Source organism: Camelus dromedarius, chromosome 22 (assembly GCF_036321535.1).
Source record: "Camelus dromedarius isolate mCamDro1 chromosome 22, mCamDro1.pat, whole genome shotgun sequence".
Classification (NCBI taxonomy): Eukaryota; Metazoa; Chordata; class Mammalia; order Artiodactyla; family Camelidae; genus Camelus; species Camelus dromedarius.
In genome coordinates, this window is record NC_087457.1 from 27354043 (window position 1) to 27381873 (window position 27831).

Here is a 27831-nt window from a genome sequence, read left to right on the forward strand (position 1 = left end):
AATAACTCACATGGGTGTTAAACCATCAATCAGTTTTGCAACCTGTGTTCCTAACAGCCCAACAGTCTACTCTAAACTGCTTCTTTTCAGTTTTTTTCATGGTATTCTTAGATTGTAACCAACTTCAGGATAGTTAAAATTAAAATATTTCTTATGCAATTCAAAAGCATTCATTCTATAGCCTCTTATTTTTTTTCTTTCTTTAATTGTCAAGGGAAAAAAAACCCTCATTAGTTGAAATAATTTTGAGACTAAATGCTGGTAAAGATCTATCAGCGAAATTTTATGAAGAAATTCTCCTTCGGGCTCAAAGACCATGTGAGTGAGAGAAATTATAGCATACGCTCCTTTTATTTTTCAAGGCTGATGGAGACGAAAGGAATCCATGGTATGATAGTTATCTCACCTCCCCCCCAAAGAAAAAAGGGCATGCCATTGTTTTTAACCAATGTATGTTGGTTTGATACTTAAAAGCCAGCATGTGGAACACTGGAAACCAAAATGTTGTAATTAAATAAAATTATACACCACCAAGGAGCAAATTCCGTGCCATTTTTAGTTCCTTGTTGAGAGAAAAGGGGCCAAATTTTGATCTGGTCTCTGGGGACGATGCCACTGAAGTTCTTATCACAGCTACTATTATTTCCACTGGCATGCCCGCGCCCTCAGACACTGCCAAATTTGGATGGGAAGGAGGGGTGGCGACAGCTGGTGACACGGTCCAGCAATCTGCCAGAACCTTGGAGCAAATTACAGGGGATGTTGTGAAGTGAACATAGAAGCGAGCACCCTTGCCATCAGAAACCCGAACGCAGCTTGCGCCACCAGAACCCTGAAGAGCACACTCTGAGGTTTTGGCAACCTAGAGCCTAGTGCTTAGCATGCCTGCTACTATTGGCTAAATGCTACTTACTATTACAAGATCAAGCAAACGTTCTTGTAAAGACCAAAAATACAAGCTAATATGAGAACCAGATGCTGGTAAGAAAAACGAAGCTAAAAAAAATATCCTGGAAGTGCTTGCCATTTTGTTTGATTTAGCCTCCCCAAACTTGGGAGTTCATCTCAGCAAGCTAAGGTCTCCAGCTTCCCTTTCTTGTAAGTCACCTCATATCCACCGAGGTCCATTTTCCCGAAATTATCTTTCCAAGAAAGAAGTATTAAGAACATGTTATCAGAGGTCGCAGGAAACGAATATCAGAATCTCATCTTTTATAGCTAAGAACGCAGTTTTCAACATAGACTGTCTGTGGCATCTTGTGAAGCCTTCAGTTTATACTAAAAGAGACCTGGGTCCAAGTCTGAGTTCTGGCTCTAATGAGCTGTGGAACCTTGGCAAGTCCCTGGGCCTGTCTGAGGCTTAGAGCTCTCATTTATATAAAGATCTGAAGAGTTTACGCTCATTCATCTTCAAGGTCTCTTCCAGATTTACGTTCTATGATATGTCAATACAGTACTTGAAAATATAAATATTTAAGCTAAATCATGGAGCATAGGAAAAAAAGATCTGGCATCATACAGTATCAACATATTAGAATACCAATGTTGTTACTTCGTTTTCATTTTAAAGTAAAGTAAAATTGCATGGGGTCAAACCATCATTTTATGCATACAATTCCTTAGATATCTTGGGTTTTGAAAGCAAACTTTCTTCATTTTATGTTTCAATTTCATGATACATAAATATACATGTTGCACACGTGCAATGATTAGATTTTACAGAAAAAAAATAAAAGGAATACTCTTAAATATAGGGCAATGATTTGATTTGACACATGCTTCCAGAATGCAACCAAGTTTTCAGTATAAAATGAAAGCATCTCATGTGAAGACTGCAGTTTGTAACTTGGACCCCTACTGGTCTAAACTGTCATTAGGAATACATAGTTTTCCATAAATTAGCTTTTGTTTTGCATTTCCCGCTGTGTTCATATACATGTTGATGGAATGTGTTAGGCCATATTTGGCATTCAAACCCATTATTATTTGTTATTAACTTTTAAGGCTAATATTATTTCAACAGTCTACACCTTGCTGACCCAAATATGGTTATTTGAATATCAACAGTTCTTTTGAAAGCTTCCATAGGAATATGTGCTCAAGCTGTCATTAAAAAAAAATGAATTATCCCAATTAGAGGATAGTTTGATGTTCAAAGGAACTAACACATGACGTAGCAAGGTTTTCTGAGCCTTGTAAGATAACAGACTGGAAATCACAGACTTTATGAACCAACAGCTTTTGGCGGGGGGGTGGGGGTGGGGGTGGGGGGGACAGGGGAAAGGAACTAAGGAAATGACTGCTGAACTTTGTATTTCTTTAAAAATTTTTTTTTCAGGGACTGAGATGATCCCTTTATTTATTTATTTTTTGAGGGGAGTAATTAGGTTTATTTATCTGTTAGTTTTTATTTTGACGGAGGTACTGGGGATTGAACCCAGGATCTCGTGCATGCTAACCATGTGATCTACCACTGAGCTCCACCCTCCCCCACTTACATTTCCACGCTGTGTATGTTGCCTTTCTATCCTTGCTTGGCACTGTGTCATTAGTGAGAAAGTAGAATGACAATGGCTATCAAAATGTCTTGATGAGACTAAAGAACAATTCCGCTACGTAAGTTTGTTTCTGCCAGACTCGTGCTTTTTTTTTTTTTTTTTAAGAAATAATAATATTAAAAAATTCTACTTCTAAATTTCACCGCATTTTTTTCTGTCTCCCACGTGTAGATTCAGGGTAATACATTTAAGGATGTTGGCTAGCAAATAGAAATTCCAGCTGCCCACTGACAGCCAATGCTGAAGCTGACAGAGGCTTATGAAAATCAAGCTGTTGTTTTTGTCACCAGGGGAATTCAGGCAGGATTTCGAAAACAGATTGCTTTCCTCCTGTTTCGTTCGTTTCCTCTGGTTTCCAGGTTCTGTTCTCTGGATGAAAGACGCATCCTTTCTCCAATCGAATGGAAAGAAGAAAGTGTTCCCTGTCATGAGGAACTGCCCAAAGGGACCAGTCATGATCAATAAACTAGAGAGTCTTGGAGGTAACAGTTGTCAACATTAAATAATATGGTCAGAGGACCTTTTCCAAGAACATTCCGAATGCAGAATGAAATCATTTACATGATTTATAGGCCATTCCCCGCTTGCCAAAATACTGAGCTTGCTGTTATCATGAAATGTTTGTAGTAGAGGATTCATTAGTGACAGTTATTAGCAGCTTCGCCACTGAAACCCCACGGATCTCCTCATCATTCAAAGGCTTGTTGTGCTGAGTCAATTTTCATCTGGATTCCTTTCTTCCTTACTGGTTGTTTAAGATCCTGCTTTTAAGCAACAAACGTGGATGGCTGTTAACGACCTACTTAAGCATAAAATTCTCCCTCGGCTTGTTTTGACGTATTTGGGAAAAGTCATGGAATAGACCTGAAAATTACAACTCGTTGAAATTTTAAGACACTTTAATTATCATGATTAAAAGATCCAACTATTAGGGATATGGAGGTACTTAGAGGAAGGTTGGGATATTAAAATATGGCAAAACCAGAAAAATACCCCCTTCAAAACAGCCCTTTCATAATAGTCCACTTCTCCCCGAAGAGGTTACACCTGAGGGAGAAAATACGATTCGTGAGTGTGTGCGTGTGCGTGTGCATGTGCGCGTGCGCATGTGCACACCTAGGCGTGGTTAAGTGGTGACTTTTAACAAAATCAGTGAGCCTTCGGGAATCCACACAACCCGCTCCAGCAGTCTGTTGTTCAGCACTCATTCCTCAACGAAGCATCAGTGTCTGCCTTACCAAGTTCTGTGGCCTGAGAAGCGGTGACGTGGAATCCACGTCACCACCCCTGGTACCTCGGAGGCAACAGTCAGTTCAACAGGCCCCACCAGGCTGCGCTGACCGCCTCAGCCCGTCAGGCAGCGAGGGAGAAGGGCTTAGGAAGCCAGGGTTCCAGCTGTTCCCCATTCACTTGGGCTCCCTCGGAGAGCACTTTCCCTCAGTTATGAACTTAACCATGATAAATGGAGAGTTAAGAGACATTTGTGGAGATTTATTTCAAATAAAATGCAGAGGAAATTGTCATCTCTGATGCCTGGGAGACACGCTCTCACTGTCCACGTGCTTCTGCATTTGGTGGCTCAGGCTCCCTTCCTAAAAATAAATGACCCACTTTCCCACTTGAAACTTGCATTGCTTCTCTCTGTGATTCTCTTCTGCGATCATGAAGAATTTCTTTGAAGAAGGAAAAATGCACCTAAAAACATCTTTACTCTAGAAATAAAAAATCATGGTAAAATTTGTGATGATCTGAAATGACTGAAGTAATATGGTTTGGTTTTGTGTACAAATTCTGTGTAACTCACAAAGTCTCACTAACCACATCATGTATTTAGCCTGGTAAAACAAGTATAGTTAATGAAAAGAGTAAGGATCCAGAAAGAAATGAAAAGACCCAATGGTAAAGATCTGCAGCATTTTCCGTCCCCTCAGCAATGATCCATATATGTTTTTAAAATGTACTTATCACCTTTATGATACAATTATGAGCCTTCTTGTATGGTAGTTAGTATTTATTCTTTTATAAATAATAATTTAGTATTATTATTTGGTATTACTAGTATTATTCTTTTATATATTGGTATTATTATTTTATAAATAAATATTTTTCCATTTACATTATTTAATTTAGTATTTCCTTGAGACTGTTGACTTCAAATACAGTAGCATTTTAAAGCATTATGTGAAAGGAAAAATCAGCATCTCTGAATACCAATAGAAGGGAACAACAGGAACAAATGCAGTAAACTGTAAACAACGCTATTAAAATGACATAGGAATTACTGCCAGCAAAACTGTTCTTTAGTTGTGAAAGAAATATTAAGGACAGGTGTCATGACAACTACTGAGACCTTCCTCATGACATAAGAGGATACAACACAGTAAGAATCCAAAGGGAACACATTTCTCATTTTGCCCTACAATCTCATTTATTCTCCTGTCCAGGCACCACCTGTCAATTCTTACATCTTACGAGAATCAGCGTCCTGCGATATTGTGGAGCAAAGTTCTGGACTCAGAAGAAGATCCTGTTTAAACACTTACTGGTTTTAATGCTAGACAGGTTGCTGATTCCCTGAGCCTAAGGTTTTGCTTTCTAAAAATTGTGGCCAATAATATTTGGTTTACTAGGTTGTTCTAAAACATTAATAGCAGCTAAAGTTAACTTACATTTTACAGGCACATTAATTATTTTACTAAATATTCCGCAGAGCTCCGTTATTATTAATCCTAATCACACCGATGAGAGAAGCTCAGGTTTACTGGGGTCAAGGGCTGCGCGCAAGACCCCGTAGCTCGTCAGTGATGCACAAGGGCTACAAACTCACATCTTACTGCTTCGAGGCCCTGCTTCTGACCAGCGTGCTAAAAATACATGGCAACGTGATATGCAAATTTGACAGCACTTTCCCACATAAGATGGTAAGATCATTGTGGTAAAGATTATGTCTTACTCTTTGTGAATTCAGTGTTTAGGAGGGCTATTCAATAATCGCTATGTTTAATGAAATTAAATTGACTGTGATATTGGAAATAATTAAAAGGAAATGCCTGTGAAAAACAAATACAAATCTACAAGATGTGAAAGTCCTGGGATCATTTTTGTTTTCCTCTGAGCAAAGGGCCTCAGCTTCTAGCATCACACGCAGTAACAGTCCAGGTAACCCCTGGATACCCTTCTACAGCCCGGGGAAGCGCGGGGCAATATGGGGAAGCCTCCCTCCCCCTTAGGGGCAGGAGGAGGCCTACTGAGAGCGAGCACGGGGGGGGGGGGGGGGGGGGGGAGGGGGGGGAGCTCACTAGCGGAGGGGGAGACAAAGGGCCGGCCTGCGGCTGATGTATCAGCAAGAAGAGACTCGAGGAGAGAGCCGGCCAGCGCTGTGCCAGGCTCGGGGCTGCACCAAGTCACCGGGAGACGGGCAGGAGGACCACCCGCTGTGGAAACCAGGACACGTCACCAGTGACGAAATCCAACAGCTCAAGCAAAGCCTGGAAGTTCTTATCTTTAAAAACACTGAATATTTTTTCAGAAAGCAAAATAGGACTATACAGAAGTGGGTCTAGGTTAAAAAAAAAAACTTGTTCTTAGATTCACTGTATGATGTGTGCTTAAAATGCTCAAGGAAGGGTCTCAATGTAATGCTCTTCCCGCTTTTGTTTCTTTAGAAGGATTACAACTTTATTTTGTTTCTTTATTTTGGTGGGGGGGCGTTATTAGGTTTATTTATTTATCATTATTTTTTCAAATGGAGGTGCCAAGGCTTGAGCCCAGGACCTCATGCATGCGAAGCATGTGCTCTACCACTTGAGCTGTGTCCTCCCCCTCTTTCCACTTGCAGGTCAAACTCAAGAGTGGAAATGGAACGGGGCCCACCTCTTATCAAGCGCACAGCAACCTGATCTCCCTCGCCACGCAACTTTTGAAATATAGGAAACACATGTTTTAAAAACATCTTCAAAAGAGATTAACAGAGTCCTCATGAATGTTTGGCAAGAACCCAGAGATATCATTTCTTTTAACAGTTTTAAAACTATTTTCTGAGTATCGTTTATCAAATTCTTAAAGCATGCACGTATGTTATCTAAAATTAAGGGAAAGAAACAATCAGAAACAGACTATAAATTCCTGAGGCAATTTTAAATCTAGTTACCCCAAATTTCCAATGTAACATTTCTTTCCGCTTCAAGACGTGAACTACAAAAAGGGTTCTAGGTAGACTAACTCAAAGAAAACCAATGAATATCATCCTGTTTTTTTCTCAGGCACATCTCGATTTTACTTTTATTATATCACAATGTATAGGTTTTAATATTCCTGAGAATTGATTTTTTGGGCCACATTCAGGTTTATGTGGTAACACTTAAAATTTGTCCTTATGTCAGCATTTGTCAAAATACATAACCCTAGCTATTAGTCTAGATCTCGCAGGAGAACCTTTTTCTAAGGCTCAGACTCAACGAATTCTGCCTTTCATGCACTACCCTAGTCTTTCACATTGATTTCTCCTTTTCAAATAGTCAACATGATTATAATTAAGTGCTCAGTGTTTGCATTCTCCAAGATACAATCCCTAAGAGGGCAAGGACTGTGTTATGGTGTTCACTGCAGTATCTGTTATGGTGTCTCAATAAATAAACGTTGAACGGATGATGGATGGATGGATGGATGAATGGTCACTTCCTCTCCTGGTGCGGTATTACTAAGCCACTAAAGAAGAAACTGTGGAATCTTATTTTTAAGGAAGTCCATCTTATTTTAAGCAAGACGTGAGTAGTCTGTGGACATTCTAAGATTATGTAGGAATAATAAACTAAAAAGAGTCTATATACATTTGCATCTTATTTTATCTGTTTTATTCTAGGATGAGGCTGTTGTTTAAATAGAGATTCAATGGAATTTGGAGATTTTTGTGCTGAATTCATTCCTAAGATCCCCAGCCACATATCGAGCTCTTTTTTTTTTAACCTTATATATGCCAGTTACTTGTCTTTTCTCTCCTCTGTGTGTAGACATTTCTCTTGGAACACGCTGCTTTCAGGACTGCTAATGTCAAAGCAAATGACATATGCAACAGCAATTAAATATTTATGCAATGTAGCACCGAAATGGTAAATATTGTATCATGCTTTCTACTTGTCATTAGTCAGGAGATGTTGCTACATTCTGCAAAAACGATAGCTGAAAACAGAGAAAACAGCCCCGTGTTTCACAGACAAGATATTTATGTATTGTGCAAACTGGAATTTAGCTGACTTTAAAGGTATTTCTTATTGCTGACGTCCTTGGATGTTTTTCAAGTCAGGGAGATCCTTACATTTGAATGGTAAAAACAGCCTGCTTACATATAGTATTTCTCATATATTATTTACTTCAGCCGATCTCATATCAAGCTAAGAGTAAAATAAATTACTTTGAGGGGAGGAGAGGAAGAGCATACTTTCTACATTTGTATAATTTTCTTGATTTTGGTAGTGATTTCTTTTTTCTCAATAGTAACAAACAAATTATTAGGATCAACTCAAAACTAAACATCTTTATGTTGTGCTTATAAAAAGCAACAAAAAATTTATAACATCAAAAAAGGCTGAGTGTACAATATATTGATTTTTCCCACTGTAAGTTCAATTCAGAAGTCACTGATATGATTACACAGAGTTGGCTGGAGAATGAACTGAATTTTAAGTGACCTCAATCTTTTCTAGGTTTCTGGATGATATGCTGGACACAGAAAACTACTGTTTCCTACAAATTAATAGAGTTCATATTGAAAGTCAGGATAGAGTGGAAACATGATAAAATGGCCAAAATTTCTGCGGGTGCTTGGAGGAGTACAGACAGACATACACAAAAGTGTAATTCCATCCATACATAGTGCTGTCCTTAATGAGGAAAAAACCAGAACCATTGAGAATGGGTTTTGAGTAGATTTTTTTTTGAATTTACAGACTCAGAAGACTGCAGCAGTATGCTGTATCATATTACTAAGTTCTTCCTTTCCTAGGGGTAAACTGTTTTATTCTGAGCCTTCATTCACTGTTAAATCAGGTTTAAATATGTCCTTAATTTTATATATCTAAGGATAAAATATTGATATACTAATTCAAAATTTTTAGTTTCCAATTTTCAGTGCTCTAAATTATAGGCAGGATGGTTTTTTTCTCCAGTATGATTTAACATCACATTAGTATTAAAATGCTACTACCATCCCATCTCAGACAAAATGCATTTTCTGAACATAAAGCAAACGAGGAGTTAAGGGAAGAAGCCGTAGTGAAAAATGGTATATAATTCATTGTTTGGCTCTGTTCACCAACCGAATAAAGCGGCACTTTTATTACAAAGACATGTCCCAAAAGAAAAAAGAACGTCACAACACATTTTATTTTGCCATATATATTTAAATGCTTGATTTTTCACAAAGCATAAAGGGCTGGCTTGGTTTACCTCCTGACCCTGAGTTGCATACATATAGCTGGTACCATAATCAATTTCAAGGTACACAGAGAAGTAAAAATGTTCATAAAATGCAAAGAGACACAGAAGGAGGACAGATAACTGCTAAGGAATGAAAACTGCCATGAACCTGGATTCGACAGGTTATGTTTTGCTACAGCTAGGGAAAGCGTATGTCGTTACACAGGCTTTTTAGCAGACATATGACAACATCTATTTTAGGAATCAGTTGGTAGCAGCTGTTCAAAGGAAATAAATAACTACATATGTATTTTTTTTTTCCCAATGAAAAGGCATATTGAATATGTGAGGAGTTCTCTGGCTAGCAGCATATGTCGGGAGTTCATAAGAAAAACAATGCTGAGTTATTTCTTGTCATTGGGAAATGAATCTACAAACCCATCCCTCCTAAGTTCCAATTTTTGTGGAGAAAAAAAAAAAAAGACTATGGGAGGTTTGGAGGGAAATAAGAAAGTGTCTGTTTAAAGATATAGGGTTTCTTTTTGTGGGTGATGGAACTGTTTTAAAATTGACTGTGGTGATGGTTGCAAAACTATATGAATATACTAAACACCACTGAATTGCATACTATATATGGGTGAACTATATGATATGTGAATTATATGTCAACAAAGTTGTTACAGAAAGACTTGTCAAGTGAATTACTGGTTGAGATAAACCTGGCCAGAAGAGTCCCAAATTGATAAAATTTCCTAGCATAATATACATGGGTAAGATTTTTGTTTTCTCTAGTTTCCCTTAAATTTAAAGGATGCATGCAAATATTTTTGGTGCTACTCTACATGGGAACGACTTTGGATTTTCAGACTCTGCCTAGCAGTATATGGTCATGTTCATCAGACTAAGTGTCCATAATGGTGTTATTTGAAACCTGACTTGACTTTGTTGCAGTTTTAACTGATGGTAACATAGTAATTCCAACATATTTTGACCTGTATTTAATAATGTTTCAGTAATGTTTACACTTTTTGACAAGATTTCTGGGCATATTTCAATGTGCGCAACATCAAAATTTCAGGTTCTCTCCCACCCGCCCACCCAGGAAAAAGAGCTTTGTGCGAATAAAGAACAATAATCAAGATGCCTACTCATTCCGTAACTGGGAACAGAAGCAGAAGCAACAGTAACCAACAGACTATTTCTTTTCTAGCCATTCTTTGGTGAACAGCTGCTGGCTATTGCCCATCTTTATCATTTTCTTATTTTAGAAAAAAGAAGAACGAGTAAATTAAGGCCCAGACAAAGTGGGACAGGTATTTTTTTTTTTTTGATAGTCTGTATCACTAACAATTATCACTGAACTCAACGTTTGTGTTTAGGAACCAGGAGAATTTTCATTGTGCAAAGGCACAGCAACTTGAAGACCAATGCATTAGGGAAGGATTTCAACTGAGAGCTCAGTAATCTCAAGAAAATCACACATGACTCTGCTGAAAAGAAGTCAGCCCTATGTATGTGCCTGGACATTTTAAGAATTGGGATACGATAAATCATGACACGTCTATTATGTCATCAGCTATAGTTTCTCAATTCTGCTCACTCCTCCTTCATCCCCACATGGCTCGATGATCTCCCAAGTAGACTAGTTTTGTAACGGGTTGTCTGTACTCGTCCTGTCTCCAATGGTAGCCACCAGCCACATGTAGCTATCTGAGTTCACATTAACTGCCAATAGTAAAATTTAAACTCTCGTCTGTCAGTTTTATCAGCCACATTTCAAGAGCTCAATAGCCCCACCTGTCTAGAGGCTACTGAACTGGACAGAGCAGAGATGGTTGCATCATCAAGACTCCCACAACGGTGCTGGCCCAGAGCCTTGCTACTCGAAGTGTGGTCCGAGGACCACAGCAGCATCAGCCGGGAGCCTGTCTGAAATGCACTCGGTTCTCACTTCAGATCTGCTGAATCAGAGTACACACCTTCAAGTCTGAAAAGCACAAGTCTGGACATTCTGTCTTCAAATTCCATGGTTTGGAATGTCACTGGAGCAATCCTTTAAAAACACAAATGTGATCCTTCTTCAGTGCAATGCTTCACTTTCTTCAGTTTCTTTCCTATTTTCAGTTCTTCAAAAACCTCATGGGGAGGCAGTGCAGCATTCTAGGGTCTTTGGGAGTTTCCAGTCCAGCTTCCATCGTTTACTGGCTGCGTGATTTTAGACAAGGTGCCTCTCAAAGCGGTAGGCTCCTGTTTGTTAAATAGAGGTGGTAACTCATGGGGTGGGTGTGAAAACGAGAGGAGGTAATTCACATGCAGCTTTGAGCACAGTGCTGGCATGCACCGTGAGCATGCCCGCACACAGCTCTGGTGTTTCACACTTCCTTTCCCTGCCTTGGGTGACGTCTTCTCAAGGTGACCTCCCACTGACCATTCTGCCATTAAACCTAGTGAACTGAATGCTTCTGCATCGTTCAATCATCACCTGCTAGACCAAGTCTTTCCCCAACATCTTCAGCCAGGAGCAAGTGTTTCCCTCCTCTCCTTGCTCACTCAGATCAAGTTGCTACAAAAGCATGTACTGTTAAAAGTGTACTTGCATCCATGTCTTTATCATTTGATGGAGAACGTCTAGAATAAAGAGCTAACCTGAACCTCTAACATCTAGCATATTGCCTAGAAAAATGTTGACCTAAAAATGGTTACTCAAAAACCACAGAAGGACCAGGGGAAAATTTAAGCAAATTTTAAAAGATAAAGAGTAAATAAAAATTTTGTAGGAATAACATGAATATTAGAAATTACAAAGAAAAGGGGGGAGGGTTTAGCTTAATGATAAAGTGCCTGCTTAGCATGCGTGAAGTCCTGGGTTCAGTCCCCAGCACATTCAGAAAGAAAGAAAGAAAGAAAGAAAGAAAGAAAGAAAGAAAGAAAGAAAGAAAGAGAGAAACCTTATTACCCCCACCTCCAAAAAAAAAGAAATTACAAAGGAAAAATCAATACATTTGATAACTTAAAAATTCCTGTATGGTATATGGCAAGACAAGTATAAACAAAGTTAACAATAAATTGGAATATATATATATATATATAAAACATATGACAAATCACTCATATCCTTAATAAACACCTGCAAACTGAAAAAAAAAAAGGACAAAAGTCCAATAGAAAAATGGGGGAAACGAGGCTAGCCACACTCATACACACAAAAAGACAAATGGCCAATAGGTATTTGAAAAGATATTCAAAACACTACTTGTAATACATGAAAACAAAAACAAAATGTTTTAATTTCAAAGACTGCCAACAATTAAAAATACTGATAGTATGTCGCACAAGTAGTTGTGTAAACTGAGGGTGATTTGGCCATGGTTTGCAAAATTAAAACATGCCTACCCATTGGTACAGAAAATTTCTTTCAAAGAATTTATTCTGATCAAAAGTTTGATGGACTGAACACACACACACACACACTACATGTATTAAAAAACAATCGCGGCATTTTTGGGAACTGGTTAATTTAAAACAGCCGCTAAATGATACTTAATGAATGATAAATGAGAAAGCCTGGTACAAAAAGCATTAAAAAATACGGAACTCTAGGTTTATATATGCATGGAAAGACATCCGAAAGGGTAGGCACCAAAAAGGTAACAGCGGTTACCTATGCAAAAAGTTAACACCGACCTATGAAAATTAATTTTCTTTCTTTTTCAGCCTTTCTCTATTCTTTGAACCTTTTATGGGAACAGGAAAAACAACCAAACAGCAAAGGATGTCTCCCTCCCTCCCTCCCTTTCTGACTATCCTGAGACAACTGTTTCTTAGAGAAGACATTTGTCAATGCTATACTCTCATAACTTCTCATGACCTTTCACTGGAAGGTAAGAAAGAAAATTCTAGGAGAGAAATAATTCCTCACGCCTTTTCTTTTACTTATTTCTTAAGGCTTTGACTTTGTATTGACAGTGAATACGAGGGAAGGGGACCTCTAAGGGAATGGAAGAAAGAAAATTTAAGGACGGCTGCACTTTTGTTAAAGGTTGCGAGGTCAATCTGATGATGACATTGGCCTCCCCATTGATTTGGGGGTTTATCAGGCTGATCTGGCTGGACAGACCTCTCTCTCTGTTTCACATGCACACTCAACAGAAAAGGACGGCCTTCCCTGAGTGAGTGCCCTATTCCTTTTTTTCCCCCAAGGGTAAAGGCACTATTCTTCACTCTTGAAAAGATTCATCATGCTAACTGATGAAGAAATGAAATTCTTTACCTGATCTAAACTATAACAACAAAAATCACTGTGTTAGTGTGTGAGTTACTGAAGCACAGGAAGACCAGTGAAAATTCTATGTTTGTGCTTAATTAAGGCAATAAAAGATGAGCTCATTCTTTGATGATAAAAGTAATTTTTGCCAGGTACCACCTGGATTGTATCACCTTAATTTCGACCACAGTGACTAAATCATAACAAATGTTCAACGAGTATCTGTTGACCTGACCAGAGTACATGAGTATATTAACTATGTAATTTGTACGTTTCCGTGTGGGGAGAGAGAAAATCAAAGGGCGATGCTTATGACAGTGGCACTAGCAGGCACTGAAGTAGGATGATGACCACTAAGCAGAAAAAAATAGGTAACTGGAAAAAAAGGAACATTTTGAGTTTTATTTAGGAGTCAGATATTCAATTATATTCATTGATGGATCCTTGAAAAGAGTACAAATACTAGAGATCTAATCTCACATTAAAAGGCTACTTTTCTCGCTAGTCCCACAAAGTAAATAGAGTTAAGTGGTATCAGAGCCGATATTCAAAGTATTTAACAACGGGTTGGACACGGGCACTGACGAGCAGAAAGGATGTCCGACAACACGTCAGCAACACAGACGCTGAATTCCGACCCTGCAGAGCACTCACCTATCTACTTGGCAGGTGCTGTTGTAAAAAAAAAAAATCCCCTGCAAATACATATGCTCCATTTATTACATCTCACTTGTGACTGGTGCATCTCAGAAACCACTTAAAATTCTTCTGCAGCACACCGCTGACAGATACAAGTAATGTACACAGTTAGCCAGAAGAGACTCTCTCAGTGGCTGGATAGTTCCTAGCTGAGTGCCGGGAATCTGTCTGCGAATACTGACTTCTGTGGTGGTGACGCTCCTCGTTGACCTCGCGTGTTCAGAAACAGCACAGCGCTGTACCACGAGCGCGTGATCTCGGCCAAGCGACAACCCTTTCGGTGCCTGGTTTGACCACTTTCACAAGGAGGGCGTTACCTGAGATTGAAAGCTGACAGAGAGGCTTCACCTCGCTTTCATCTCTGACAGGTGGCGGCTGAAGAGGTGCGGGGCCGAGCGCGGTGACGAGGATAACGGGGCCGCGGGCAGGGGCCGCGGGAGACAGCGCCCGGGTCCATCAGCCGGGTCTGCCGCGGTCAGCGGAGGGAAGCCGGAGGACGCAGCAAGCCACGGAGTTGCCATCCCGACTCAGTGATCCCTCAGGTTCTTTCACGCTCTAACACTCTATTTTCCTCTTAAATGATATGACTCCAACTGGTTAGTTATTTCACTTTCCGAAGTACATAATTTATAACTAAGGAGTATTGTAGCTAATGATAGAAACCGGTTCACTGCAAAAGCGTCAAGCTCTCCCACCTACGGCTCCGCAGCGCCCTTATCCAGTCACAGAGTTTCACGGGCCATCACAGATCACTTCGTGAACGGGAGGACGCATCGCTGCCTACTGCTCTTGTTGGCCAAACACACAGTCTGTGATTTATGTCAGCGCACAAACACCGTTCACACGTTGACGCAGTAGGCCCTTCCCTACGCTTCCTAGCAGATCAAAACCTGATGGGGTCATTTCTGACATTTGAGATAAGCCATTTCCCAATAGTCTGAATGATTCTCTATGTTCTGAAACAGTGAAAGAAAAGGCATATTCACAACTCCTATTAGCAGCTTCCATCACTGGGGTGACCATTCAACAAAAAACATGATCAATACTACATCCGAAAAGCTGGAAAATCCACGTAGAGGAACGAGTACCTAATCCAGTCATGGTTTTACGGATGCACGGTCCTCTGGAGAGCATCCCTGAGTGCCAGGTGACGGCCCTGAGTGATGGGACTTACATTTAGTCCGCCGAAAGACGGGCAGTATCACAAGAATCAGAGAACTTCCTACTGATTGTGCACTGAGGGAGATTCCTGCCCAGCGCTCGCTCCTGCAAGCGCATCAGTTATTTCGTGGGCATGAAATGTCACACAACTGCCCACGTCTCACCAGGGACAAGTCCAACACATGTAAGCTCTAGCGTGCGTCCAAGACAGACCTCATTCCTTGCGCAAAGTCAGCTTTCCCATCTATCGCCACATGGTGAGAAATGACTTAAAACACTCTGCGATTTAGAATATATTGGGGGGACGGTATAGCTTAAGCAGTAGAGTGCATGCATAGCATGCACGAGGCCCTGGGTTCAATCCCCAGTACCTCCTCCAAATATAAATTAAAAAAATAAAGGCAATTACCTCCCCTTCAGAAAACAAGAGGAAAAAAATAGACTACATTTGTATCAACCTCTCCCCCCATGACATACAGCCTTATGAGACACTTCTTAACCAAATAAGAATGTAACGTCCCGACTGACAGACAAAGGGGTTTGAGAAATCGTCCTTACCTATGAAGTAGGACAGGAGTACTGCCAGGAGCACCGAGACCCCTACGGCGCACAGGGCGGTGCACTTCCAGCTGCAGTACTTGGAAGACTTCTTGAACTTGAAAGCGCTTCTTGACAGGGTGTTTCTAGGCAGCGGCCGAGTAGGCGGCGAGTAAACAGAACCAGACGCCATTGTGTATCCTGGGGTCGCAGTGCTGAACAGTGGCGTGGTCCCCGTTCCTGTTTTGAATAGGAAATGCCTGCAGAACAAGAGGACATGCTGTCAGACACGACGATGTGAAAGAGGGCGGGCAGAGCCGGCCAGGCCCGAGCTCTCCCCTCCTGCCTCTCTCTGGCTTGTGAACACTCACCGCATATAATTCAAACAAAGAGCAATGGAGAACATATCTTAACCAAGAAAACCCAACTCGTAGAGATGCCTGCGGGATGAGAGAGACTGATTTCTAATGAATCTAGGAGGAGTTACGCACACAAGCGATCACCATCCCTTCAAGGGGGATCGTGAGAGACTGCAGAGACGTTCTAAACACAAAAGCATCTCCAAGCTTCCCTCTATCAATTGCCGAAGAACGTCTCCCACATGTGGCTTAAGGAGAGTACTTGCTAACTTCCTAGCAGGACATGCGCTTGCTACCCATGAGAAGACGGACTCCTACGAACACGAGCTTGCACGACCGCGTGCACGCCCATTTCTTTTCTGGGCGTGCCTAGGAAACGTTCTTATCCAACCTGCCTTCCCCCATAACAAGTATGGTCAGGCTTGGCCACAGGCAGCTGGTCAGTTCGCAAGGGAGGCAAACTAATTTTATTTTGAGTGGATGTCAAACAGGAGGGTAGATCTGCTGGGGGGAGAAGTGGAGGGAGAAAGAATTCACAGAGCACTTTCTAAAACCAACCTAAATAAATGAAGAGGTCAGTGAGGCAGGTGTTAGATCAACTACAGAAAGCCCCCCTACCAATGTGAGCTGAGTAACAGGGGTAAAACTGCATCTAGAAGGTGTCTGTTCTCTTACTTTGAAAATGTTTAAGCCGAAATTGAATGATCCCATGATTGCAGTGCTGTATAGGGAATAATTCAGGAAAGATGACCAGTTTTAAGATTCCTATTAACAAGAAAAGTCCCCACATCTAGAAAAAAGCACCATACTTCTCATGGATTACATTTCACAGTATGCTAGTATCGTCTTGGGTGTTTGGTTTGTGTCCTGACATTTATTACTGTTTCCCTGATGATGTCTGATGAAGTCAACAGACTCTGCTCTGCCTTTCAGACGCAGGAGGCTGTAGGTGACATGAAGGTTCCACTGTGGTACAATCCAGACTCCACTCAAGATGATTTTCAATGGGACACAGCTGAATATTTAAAATTTTAATACTAATTGTACTTATTTTAATGGGTATTAGAAAATGAACTGAATATGTCAAGTTAGGGGGTTAAAAGCACAGAACCCAGAAGCGAGATTGCTTCCATACCAGCTACGTGTCCTTGGGCAGGATATGTAACTCCTCTCTGAGTTTTGGTGTCTTAATCTGGAAAATGGGAACAGGAATCGTATCTACCTGTTGGGGTTATTATGAGGCTTAAATGAGCTAGTAGTCATTGTAAAGTACTTGGAATACAGTAAACACAACATAAGTGTTTGAGAAATGAAAGTAGAATCAAACTCATAATTTCATGTATATTATTGCTTAGGAGAGGCATTAAATTACCAGGAATTTAAGTTACAGAGAGTCTATTTCCAGAAAATTGCTAAGTGAATAATAATGTAGCTCGTGTACAGATACCTTAAAAGTCATGAAAGTCTGCCTAACACGGGTATAGGGGAAAGGATTCCGGATCAGAAATCAGCAGAGCTGGGTGTAAGTTCCCAGCTTGACGATCACTTCCTGGCCTGAGGATTCCACTTGCTTCTTTAAATTGAGGCTAACAACCTGCTTACCTCACACAGCTGTAAACCAGTTAATGAATCTAAAAATGCTTTGTCAACCACAAAATTAGAACAGATGCAAATGATAAGTAACTGCTTCTATAAATTACACTAGCAACTGTATTGTGAATCCATTTTCCCCCTTGAAACTACTATATGAAGCAAATTTTAAAGTTTATAACCTGAATTAAATGTTGGAAGTGGTATTTTTAGCACCTACTACCACATTCATATTCGGCACGATTACTAAGAATGTGGGCTCTGGAACCAGGCTGTCTGAGTTTAAATCCAGACTTCACTTACAATTACCTGAATGAAGTTTGTAAGTTATTCAAATTTTCTATCTCGGTTTTATCATCTATGAAATGGGAATAATCATAGTACCTAGTAAACAGGCATTTTATGAGGATGAAGTGAATGTTTACATCTGGCACCAGGTAAGTACTCCATGTGCATTGGCTATTTTTCTTCCCAAACTCACTCACTGGAGGCTATATTCCAAAAGATCCAAAAGTATCATCTGAAGACGTTAAATCCCAGTTCACAACAGAACACCCTCAAAACCAATGTCTTCAAAATGAACTCCCTGGTTTACAAATTTGATGTTGGCGATTCCACTCGAGGGCCTGTACTCTGGATGAGAAGACAGACTGTATCGTGCCAAGGAGGAATGTGATCATTCAGATCAGGTGCAGGCAACCTTCTTCTGTAAAGGACCAAACATTGAATATTTTAAGCTTTTCTGGCCATACCATCACAACGAAGCTTACTTAGTAACAGCAGCGCCAGACGATACATAATTGATTGAGTATGGCTGTATTCAAATCAAACTTGATTTATGGACATCGGAATTTTAATCTCATAGAATTTTGCATGTCATGAAATCTTTTAATTTTTAAAAATCACTTAAAGATGGAAAAATCATAGCCCATGATCACTACAAAAACAGCTGACACGATGGATGGCTCCCTGATCCGAGGTTCTCACCGTTTTAGGATTACACGTGACGAGTGAGCAAGGGCCTGGCTCAGGGGCCCACAGTACTGACTATTTCCTCAAAGCCACTGGAAATGATTAAATAAAAAAAAGTGTCTCAAAGGAGACACATGAGAAAGTAAGGCTGGACAGATCCATGTGACTAGACAGAGAGCCTACAGAAGCCCTGTTCCCTTTACTTTCCCTCATATCATCCTGCTTCATTTCTTCAAAGTGCTTATTACAATCGGTTATGATCTTGGCTGTCTACCCGTGTGGTGGGTTAAAATTTCTAATGCTATTTAAAATGTGTGTGTTTTTTTTTTCCTTCCTGAAAATGTCCCCCTTCCTGTCTTGGCTCTGCCTCCCCTCCCTCAGTTCCAGTAGCTGCGTTATTTACTGCACTGCCTCCAGGAGAGATAAGACAAGACGAGAAGGAGGAACAGTCAGCATCTTGCTGGCTTCCTAAAGCCCGGTCTACTGGGTGAAATGGAGTGGACTGGGCTGTAACCAGAATGTTTGGCAGAAATACAGTGTCAGATAAAAAAGGAGTTTCTCTTCAGACCGGGAGACCTTCGGGCTGGGAGCAGAACGAGAACTGGAGGGGAGCTGATGAGAACAGAGGATGCCACCGGGTGGGCGGAGAGAAGCCGGACCTCGCCTTCGGCCAGCAGCACCTGGGGTGGCTGTAGTCTGCAAGTCTCCAAAGAAGCCTGAGGCTCTCCCTACACTCCCGTGCCTTGACTGAGGGTGTGGAAATAGCAGAATGAGCTACCTGACGAAGCCCTGCACACAGGAACCAGCAGCACCTGAGCAGAAACCAGGGGGTGGGTGTGGCTCAGTCGTAGAGCAGATGCTCAGCGAGCGGGAGGTTCTGGGTTCAATCTCCAGCACCTCCTTAAAAAAAAGAACAGCAACCGGTATGGAGGCCCGTGGCCAAAGGCAGACTCCCTTGCCTTAGTCCTTGGTACCATGAAGAACCTCTAGGGGGACAGCAGAAATAGAGAGCATCTGGATAAAATTAAAATGTGAAATAAACTGAATTTAGGAGGTAAAGATTCCCTTAGACTGGACAATTTTCTCATTAAGGATTAGGAAGAGAGAACTGGTGGCGGGTGGGGATGGATGAGGGTGGAGGATTCTCTGTGCCTTGGAGACAAGAGGTCCCACTCCTGGCTCCCCAGGCGGAGGGCTGGAGAAGTGGGACCACGGAGTGGACCGGGGGCCTTGGGAGTAGAAGAAACCTGTCCTTAAACCTCAGACAGAGACCTGCGGAGGTCACAGGATCCCAAAGAGAACTGGCGGGTGGAGGGTGGCGGTGATGCCGTTACAGGGAGCCGCCCTGAGATCCCGTGTCTCAGCGTGACTCATAAGAAGCAGAATGACCTCCACAGCTCCAAGAGTAGCAGAGAAATGGTAGCATGTGCCACTGGACCGGAAGGGGCCACGCGGACTGGGGTGCAGGCTGTCTCAGCGGTAACACGCGATCAGCAACGAGGGAACAGAGAGCACCCAGACTCAGCATTGTGGGGCAGCAGATCCAGCAGCAGGTGCTCCCCGCTGCGCTCACAGCAGCGATCGGGGGGTGGCGGAGGAGAGGGAGAGCCCCACATCACCCGAGTATATACAGAAAAATATTTTTAAAAGCTGTGTATCTAGTGTACTAAGTTGATGGATACCAATGATACAGCCACTGCAGAACTCTGCTGCCTGTCTTCTCCCGTTAGCATGTAAACTCTACCAAGGCTTATTCACCTCTGAGTATTTTCAGGACTTAGTTCCTGGCACATAGTTGTTGCACCACAAATAATGTAAAATAAATAAAACGGTGACCATTGTGCCGAGGCGGAAATTGAGTCTCAGAGAAATTAAGCACTTTGGACAAAGACTTAACAGCTAATAAGTACATGGCGAAATAAGAACAAATAAATAAAAGTTGGAAATTGTAGGGACCAAAATGAAAAGCAAATCTGGAAAACGTGTTACAGCTTTATTCAGAGTGGTCTGGGCTGTTTTCCCAGCGGGAAATGAGGTTTGAAGCTGAGCCGATGGGACTAAAGATTATGACCTTGGTCTCCAAACCAAAAAAAAAAAAAAAAAAAAAAAAAAGCTCAAGACAATGCACTAGACACACACCGACTTCAAACTGGACATCTGTGTTTCAGTTTCTGAAATCTACATATCGATACACGATGTCCATCTGCTTTGGTGACCCTGGCAAGGAACTCTTCCAAGAACTAGGCTTGAATTGCTAGGAAATTATTATTTTTCTTGGAGCAAAATGCAACTTTGAGATACTGTTGAAAAGAAAGATGTACTATTGAAAAATACAATGTTCATCAATGTGAGTGGAACCAGAGACTCTGTACCTTCAAAGAGTTTCTAACTTATTTAATTCATACATTTACTTCTGTTGCTGTGAGAGAAAGCAGAATTTGATTTTTTTTTTTTAATTTGGCCACTGCCTTTATATCTCAGAAGTACATTTCCTCTTCCTCTTCCTCTGTCTAAATTACTATCCATGTCGGGGGTGGGGGGGCATCAAACTAGTGCCTTGGAGATGTATGTACATAATAAATAATTGAAAGAGAAATCAAATCACCTGTGAATTATATTTCAGAATCATTGGTCTTCAGTGTTTTCAGATGGCTTTCTAGTAGGGAAGTATAGAAAGAATTTGTAAAGATTGCTTAAATTGATGTATTTTGAAACCATGTACAAATAATGTCATTCATGTGAGGATGGTTCCTGTAGGTAAAATTAGATCTCAATATAGAAATGTTAAAATGCACACGTAAAAAGTCTCACAGACACTAACAAGAAGAGTGGAAAAGGTCTCTGTCAACGTACTTCCTACAGAGAACATTAGTTTCAGATTTGGTAGGAATCTGTCAATTTTGGGGTTCAGACAGCATGCTGTCTTTCCAAAGTCAACAGTGTCCTTTCCACTGCAATACAGATAACACAAAACACTGACAAGTGTATTTTATGACTAATGTGTATCTTTAAAAGCCCAGGACTTAAAAAAAAAAAAAAACAGTTTCAAGGTTGAACGCCATGCTTACTTTATGTTTAGAACTCCACAGATATTTAATGAACGAACAGATAAATGAGTACAGGAATTCAGCTATGTGAAAAGTATGTACCAGGAGTTTCCATGTGAGAAACTCCTTTCATCACCCAGTTCTCCAGAAGGCGCCTACCCCTGAGTGTCATTCCAGTCTTTCCCACCCGGTGACTCTCCGCCGGGTCATCCAGCCTTGGGGATATGCTTCTCACAATATAAAAAATTTATGCAAAAATTACTATCAAAAACATCTGGTTTTGACCCGGCACCCGCATGAGGTTTGGAGCATAAAGGCAGAAATTTTCTTTCCTTCTCAGACCATATTTGGGAATGAAAAAAGCAGACTCTGTGAGAATATTCCCCCATTGTATTCGGCGATAAAGCAGAAGCACCAGCAGCTTCTTTTTAACACAGAGCACACCCGAGCAGGCTGATTTCGCTCTGATGTTTCTAATGATGCCCTGCATGGCGCCTGCCTCCAGTTCCTCAGCTATCTGTGCCACTGTTTTCACTCTGGTGATGAACTCGAGACGCACACTTGAAGAGGGACTATCAGAGACTGAGATGAGGAAAATCAATTTCAAAGCCCCAGAGGCAGCTGGTGCAGAAGGTCACCGAACACTAACAGTTGCTCTGTGGCTTTGGAATCTTGAGGGGGATTCTATTGACAAAAACAAGCAGGCGAGCACCGTGGGACTGTGTGGCATCATTAACTGTGACGCCGTGGAGCAGCAGAAACACAACTATGGGTGGGTCACTTGGTATTAAGCACAATTAATTGCTCGTTTTGCTTAAGTTGAAAGACCCATTTCTTTGTTGATCTGCCTTCAACCTTTTGATTTCAGCTTCCCCCTTCTGGTTCGAGCTTGTATTTCTGACCGATTCTGTGATAGCTCTTTCTCTGGGTCATGTCACAAATTGGAAATTAGCGGGGACAAAGACTGAATCTCTTCATCTTTCTCGCAGTCCCATTCCCATCTTTTAGTCACTGTTGGTAACTGTATCCTTTACGTCTCTCTAATGGGCTAAGGGGTAATTTTCAATTACTTTTCTATCCTGCCCATCCCCTCCTCTCACCAGTATTCAACCTGTCAGAGAATCTTGCATTCTTTCCTTTACAGCATTTCTTCCTTGCTTTTTTTATTTCTTTCTTTTTTTTTCTTGGCCAGGGTGGAGAAGTTCTTCTGAGTTCTTACACTTCAATTACCTGTTTTTTATTTTGTTTGGCCAAAGCCAAGAAGAGGCAAACGTATTTCAAATTTTCTTCTATTCTCAAATGAAATGTCATATTTTAAATACCAAACCTGCACAGTACCACTGAATTGCTTCTATTTGTCCAGCTATAATTTCTACCCACCCTTACCTCAGACCACTTACAATTGCTTCTTATAATCTGTTTTGCTCTTTTACTCAATGTCTTAGCAGGTATGTTTTGTTCCTTGGTGACTCTTCAGTTTTGATTGATTTTGTCTTTCAAAGTAATCACCACAAATCTTAACTATTCCAAGACTTTTAGTCGAAAATTAATCAGATTTTTGGAGTACATTTAAATGTGGCTCTCTATCTTATATCATATGTAATATCAATTTATTCAGTGCTCATTTTAAAAGATCCTAACATCAAGTACAGAATTAAATAAGTTATAAGGTATAATTAAATTGTAAGCTTATAAGAGTCACCAGAAAACAAACAGGTTAAGTCTTTTGTTCAGCAGGTTAATACAATTACGTTATTCTTCTAAAATCAAGAACACAGTTAAGTAAGTTGGAAATTGTAGGCACCAAAATGAGAAACATCCCTGGATAATGTGTTACAGCATCATTCAAAGCTGTGTGAGTCTTTTCCTCAATGGGACATGAGGACAGCTGGTAAAAGTCAAAAAGAAAGTGTGCAAGCACTGAATGAAATTTTAATTAGATTAACTTCATAATCAGCTATCTTCATAGAATGGAGGGTTTTTTTTTTCCTTCAGCATTTTATACAGTGTCAAACACTTTTTGAGAGATCAGCAAACAAAGCAGATGATTAGAACGAAAAGAGAACAGTAGCCAGCATTCAGTTTCTGTCCCAAAGGCACAGCTGAAACCTTTCCTGGTGACACACACAGACACCTGGAAAAATACTTCCATTGTCTAAAACCCACTGTATCTCATGCGAAGAAAGGTTCTGTTGCCCAGGAGACGTTGAAACTTTCTTCCTGCTCTGATTGTGTTTGTTGAACAGAGAGGGTAATTTACATCAAACTAAATGTGAACCGTTCACATGTCTTGATGCCGTACCGTATAGTTATGTTTCTAGGCAAATTAATAAAAATTTTACCTACAATACAGATTGCTTGCTTCCAAATTGGATGCTCTGATTTCAAAGACAACATGCCAGTAAGAAGAAAGATTGGCTACATTTGGTCAGATTTACAACCTCTTCAGAATCCAAAGTTCTCACTTAAGAGTGGAGGAAATTTTAAGGTATAGGTTCTTTCTCCTTCTGGCAAAATGTAACTTTCTGGATTTAAGAGGCTTATTAAAGGTCTCATAAGATTTCCTCAACATCAAACGACTCTTTCAAAATGACATTTTCAGATTTGAAGCAAATGAATCCCACACTTGTGGATTAAATTTACCTGGTAATATATGAAAGCTAAAACTAACTAGTGGGTTCAAAATAGTTTTAGTCACTCAGTGATGCCAAAACAATGGCTGGTTGGCCTAGAATCCCATTTAAGATTAAAAATACTTAAAATTTTTTTCAAAATATACAAAATTTAATTATTGTACATTACCTTCCATATTGCCCATTATGACTCATTTAATTACTAATAGTCTATCACTGAGAGTATTATATATTAAATAATACAGGAGTTAAAACAGCCCCAGATATTTGTCAGGATACATATGCAAGAAACAGTAAACCTGAAAGATGACAGTGACTATTATCCAAGCTTTTTGAACCTTAAAACCTGTGCTGCATCGTCACGGTCTTTAGAACTTTCACTATCAAATTCTGATTTTTCAACCCCAAAGCCAACTGGATTACCTGTTAAATGTATACCTAGCAATGTGTTTATAATGGATGAAAAACCTTGGAAAAGCAGTTTAAGTGATGTGCTTTAGGATAATGATGCAAGGAAATATAACATTTTTGGCAGCTATTAAACAGAAAACTAAAGAAAGCAAGTCCATATAGAAGATGAGGTGTTCCTAGTCAAGGCTGGGTTTGCAATGGTTTTCCTTACCTTTCAGAGACTAATTCTTAATAGATATCCAAAGACAGCTGTACAATTACTGTGCTTAAATACCTAGTTCTTTTGGAAAGAAATCTCCATCAGTCAAGGATGATGGAAACTCAGAAGCTTTGTAACATGCCGGAACTAAGACACTGCAAAGGCTGCTATGAATTTTCAGGGACAAGCCCACCCACACTGCATCTGCATTAAGAGTGCAAAAAGTATTCTGCATCATATGGCATGACCCAGTAATCCTGCTCCTGGGCATACATCCAGAAGGAACCCTACTTCAAAAAGACACCTGAACCGCAATGTTCATAGCAGCACTATTTACAATTGCCAAGACATGGAAACAACCTACATGTCCATCAACAGAAGACTGGATAAAGAAGCTGTGGTATATTTATACAATGGAATACTACTCAGCCATAAAAAAAATGCCATTTGCAGCAACATGGATGTTCCTGGAGAACGTCATTCTAAGTGAAGAAAGCCAGAAAGAGAAAGAAAAATACCATATGAGATTGCTCATATGTGGAATCTGAAAAAAAAAAAAAGAACATAAATACAAAACAGAAACAGACTCATAGACATAGAATACAAACTTGTGGTTGCCAAGGGGGCGGGGGATGGGAACGGACAGACTGGGATTTCAAAATTTGTAGATACTGACAGGCATACGCAGAAAAGATAAACAAGATTATACTGTAAAGCAAGGGAAATATATACAAGAACTTGTGGTAGCTCACAGTGGAAAAAAATGTGACAATGAATATATTTATGTTCATGTATAACTGAAAAATTGTGCTCTACACTGGAATTCAACACAACACTGTAAAATGACTATAACTCAATAAAAAAAATTAAAAAACAAAGAAGGTATTCTGCAGTTACCTGTCCTTCTCCTAGAAACAGTTCCGTCAGACAGATGATGGAATCACAGGTTTTGGTAGGGCCTTGTGAATGTACACAGTGAACGGTTAGGCCACCAACATGAGCAGAAATGTACTTCAAGACCATTACACACATTAACACGGAAGTTCTCAAACTTTAGCTTGCCTCAGAATCCCTTGGAGGGCTTGTTAAGACATAGAAGGTTTCGGGTGGAACCCTAGGGGCTGATGTTACTGGTCCAGGCCTCACACTTTGAGAACCACTGCAGTGAAGGTACTGGCATATTAGTTTCTTAGCTTCAGTTTAGCTTCAAGCCTCCCAACTAGACTGTATAATAAAACAGGAAATCAATTCCAAAGACTCCCGCTTAGACTTCACTGCTGGGAGCTCACTCCAAGGAGTCAATTTAGAACAAATGGAATTTGTTCAATACAAGGCTCAATCCCTTTGACCTCAGAATTGAATGGCTTAAACATTTTTCATTGTTTTGTGTCATCTCTTAATTCTTTACTTCCAACACTCTTTCTTATTGTTCTTTCCTTTCAGTGTCACCTATTGTTAAGAAATTGGTTCCCCATCCATTCTAATCTCACTGCTATTTTTAAATGTCTCCCATGTTTACTGGCCTTTATCTCTAAATGAGACACCAGGACCCGTTCTCTTCTGGTTCTTCTTTGCTTCCTATAGTAGCTGTAGTTCCCTGTGTGTATTAAACAGTCAGCAACATACTGTCTTATTCCCAGGTGCCTTCTTTTGGGGAGCTCTTTCCTCTTCTCTTTGAACTTAACACTTGAATTTCTGAGTCATGTAGAAGTCACGCTGATAATTCATCTCCGGTATTTACAACTTCCCCAAAGGTTTCACTACTTTCCTTCAAACAGATAATGTGCTCTCTCTACCCTTAACCTTTTTGGCTGGAGTAGTCTTTACATAATGTTTTTATATTTTTTCCTCTAAAAACTTTGCTTCAATTTATTATAGGAGAGAAAAGAGCTGTCTCTACTAACTTTCTTTATTCTGCAAAGCCCAACTCTAAATATTTTAAAGGCACTGTACACACACACACACACCTCCTTACCCCTTTACACATCTGCTACTTTGGGAAGGAAACAAAGTAACACCATTTTCCTGCACAACATGTCTCCTCCCTAACTTTTCTCCTTTGAAGCGGCTGAGGACAAAGTAGTGACAGTCAAGGCGGTGTTCCTAGCACTGGCCACCGTGGGTGCACACTCCTACACCCTGACAGAGGTTGCAGCTGTGGCAGCTTCTGATCTACAAAACTACATGATGAAAAAAATTTCTCTCACTGAGGTTCAGAGGGAGCAGAATTCCAGCATAATTGAAAAAAAAAATTCCACGCAGAATCCTGTGTTATAGTTTAAGTTTTTTCTTTTATACTTTAATTCTTTAGATACTATTTTAAAACATGTTTCCAAGGGTGGAAGCAAAAGCACCTAGGAGAGCACTTAACTGGTACCAGGACAGTAAAAAGTATTTGGAGGACTGGTTTTTAATCAACTTCTTCAAGAACCACTGTGGTGGCAGCTAGTCACACCTGCCAAAATCTGTATCTAAGAATAAAAAATTAGCAGCTGGGATCTAAAAACTTAAAAGGTTCATCTCACGGGGTGATAAAAAGGTGAAACAGTTAAGAAATAATAAAATTTACCTCGAGTTGAGTCACTGATAAACTAAACTTCAGTATTTCTCACTTTGCACTTTGATAATTTAATTTCTACTAATTTTAAAATGAGTGTAGTAAAGGTGATGTGTGTGTGTGTAAATGCTCTAAGAATTAGACAGGGCTTGTTCAAAATGGTTTAATTATTTCACTTCTAATATAAAGGTATTATTATTATAAATTTATCTGAAAATGTTTTATAGTAAGTAATACACAGGGCATCCCTGAATTACCAAAAAGAAAATATTTTAGATGCCTACTAATTAAAACGCCTCTTCTTTTATTACCTTTAAATTAATTATGGTATGCATTTTAAAGAAAAATATTTTAAATAAGAAAATTAAACATCCTCCAAGTGAGTAATCAGCATTAGAATGTAAATTATATATTTTGACGGGAAAACAAA

General features: G+C 40.1%; 1 protein-coding gene across 5 annotated transcripts in view; it reads right to left on the reverse strand.

Annotated features, from left to right (window-relative positions):
- TENM3 (teneurin transmembrane protein 3) overlaps positions 1 to 27831 on the reverse strand; it is a 2090952-nt gene that overhangs the window by 119883 nt on the left and 1943238 nt on the right. For all 5 annotated transcript variants that reach the window (XM_064477579.1, XM_064477578.1, XM_064477577.1 and 2 more), the window contains one exon: positions 15655 to 15893. In XM_064477579.1, coding sequence (XP_064333649.1) covers positions 15655 to 15893 — 239 coding nt within the window. The remainder of the gene's footprint in view (positions 1 to 15654; positions 15894 to 27831) is intronic.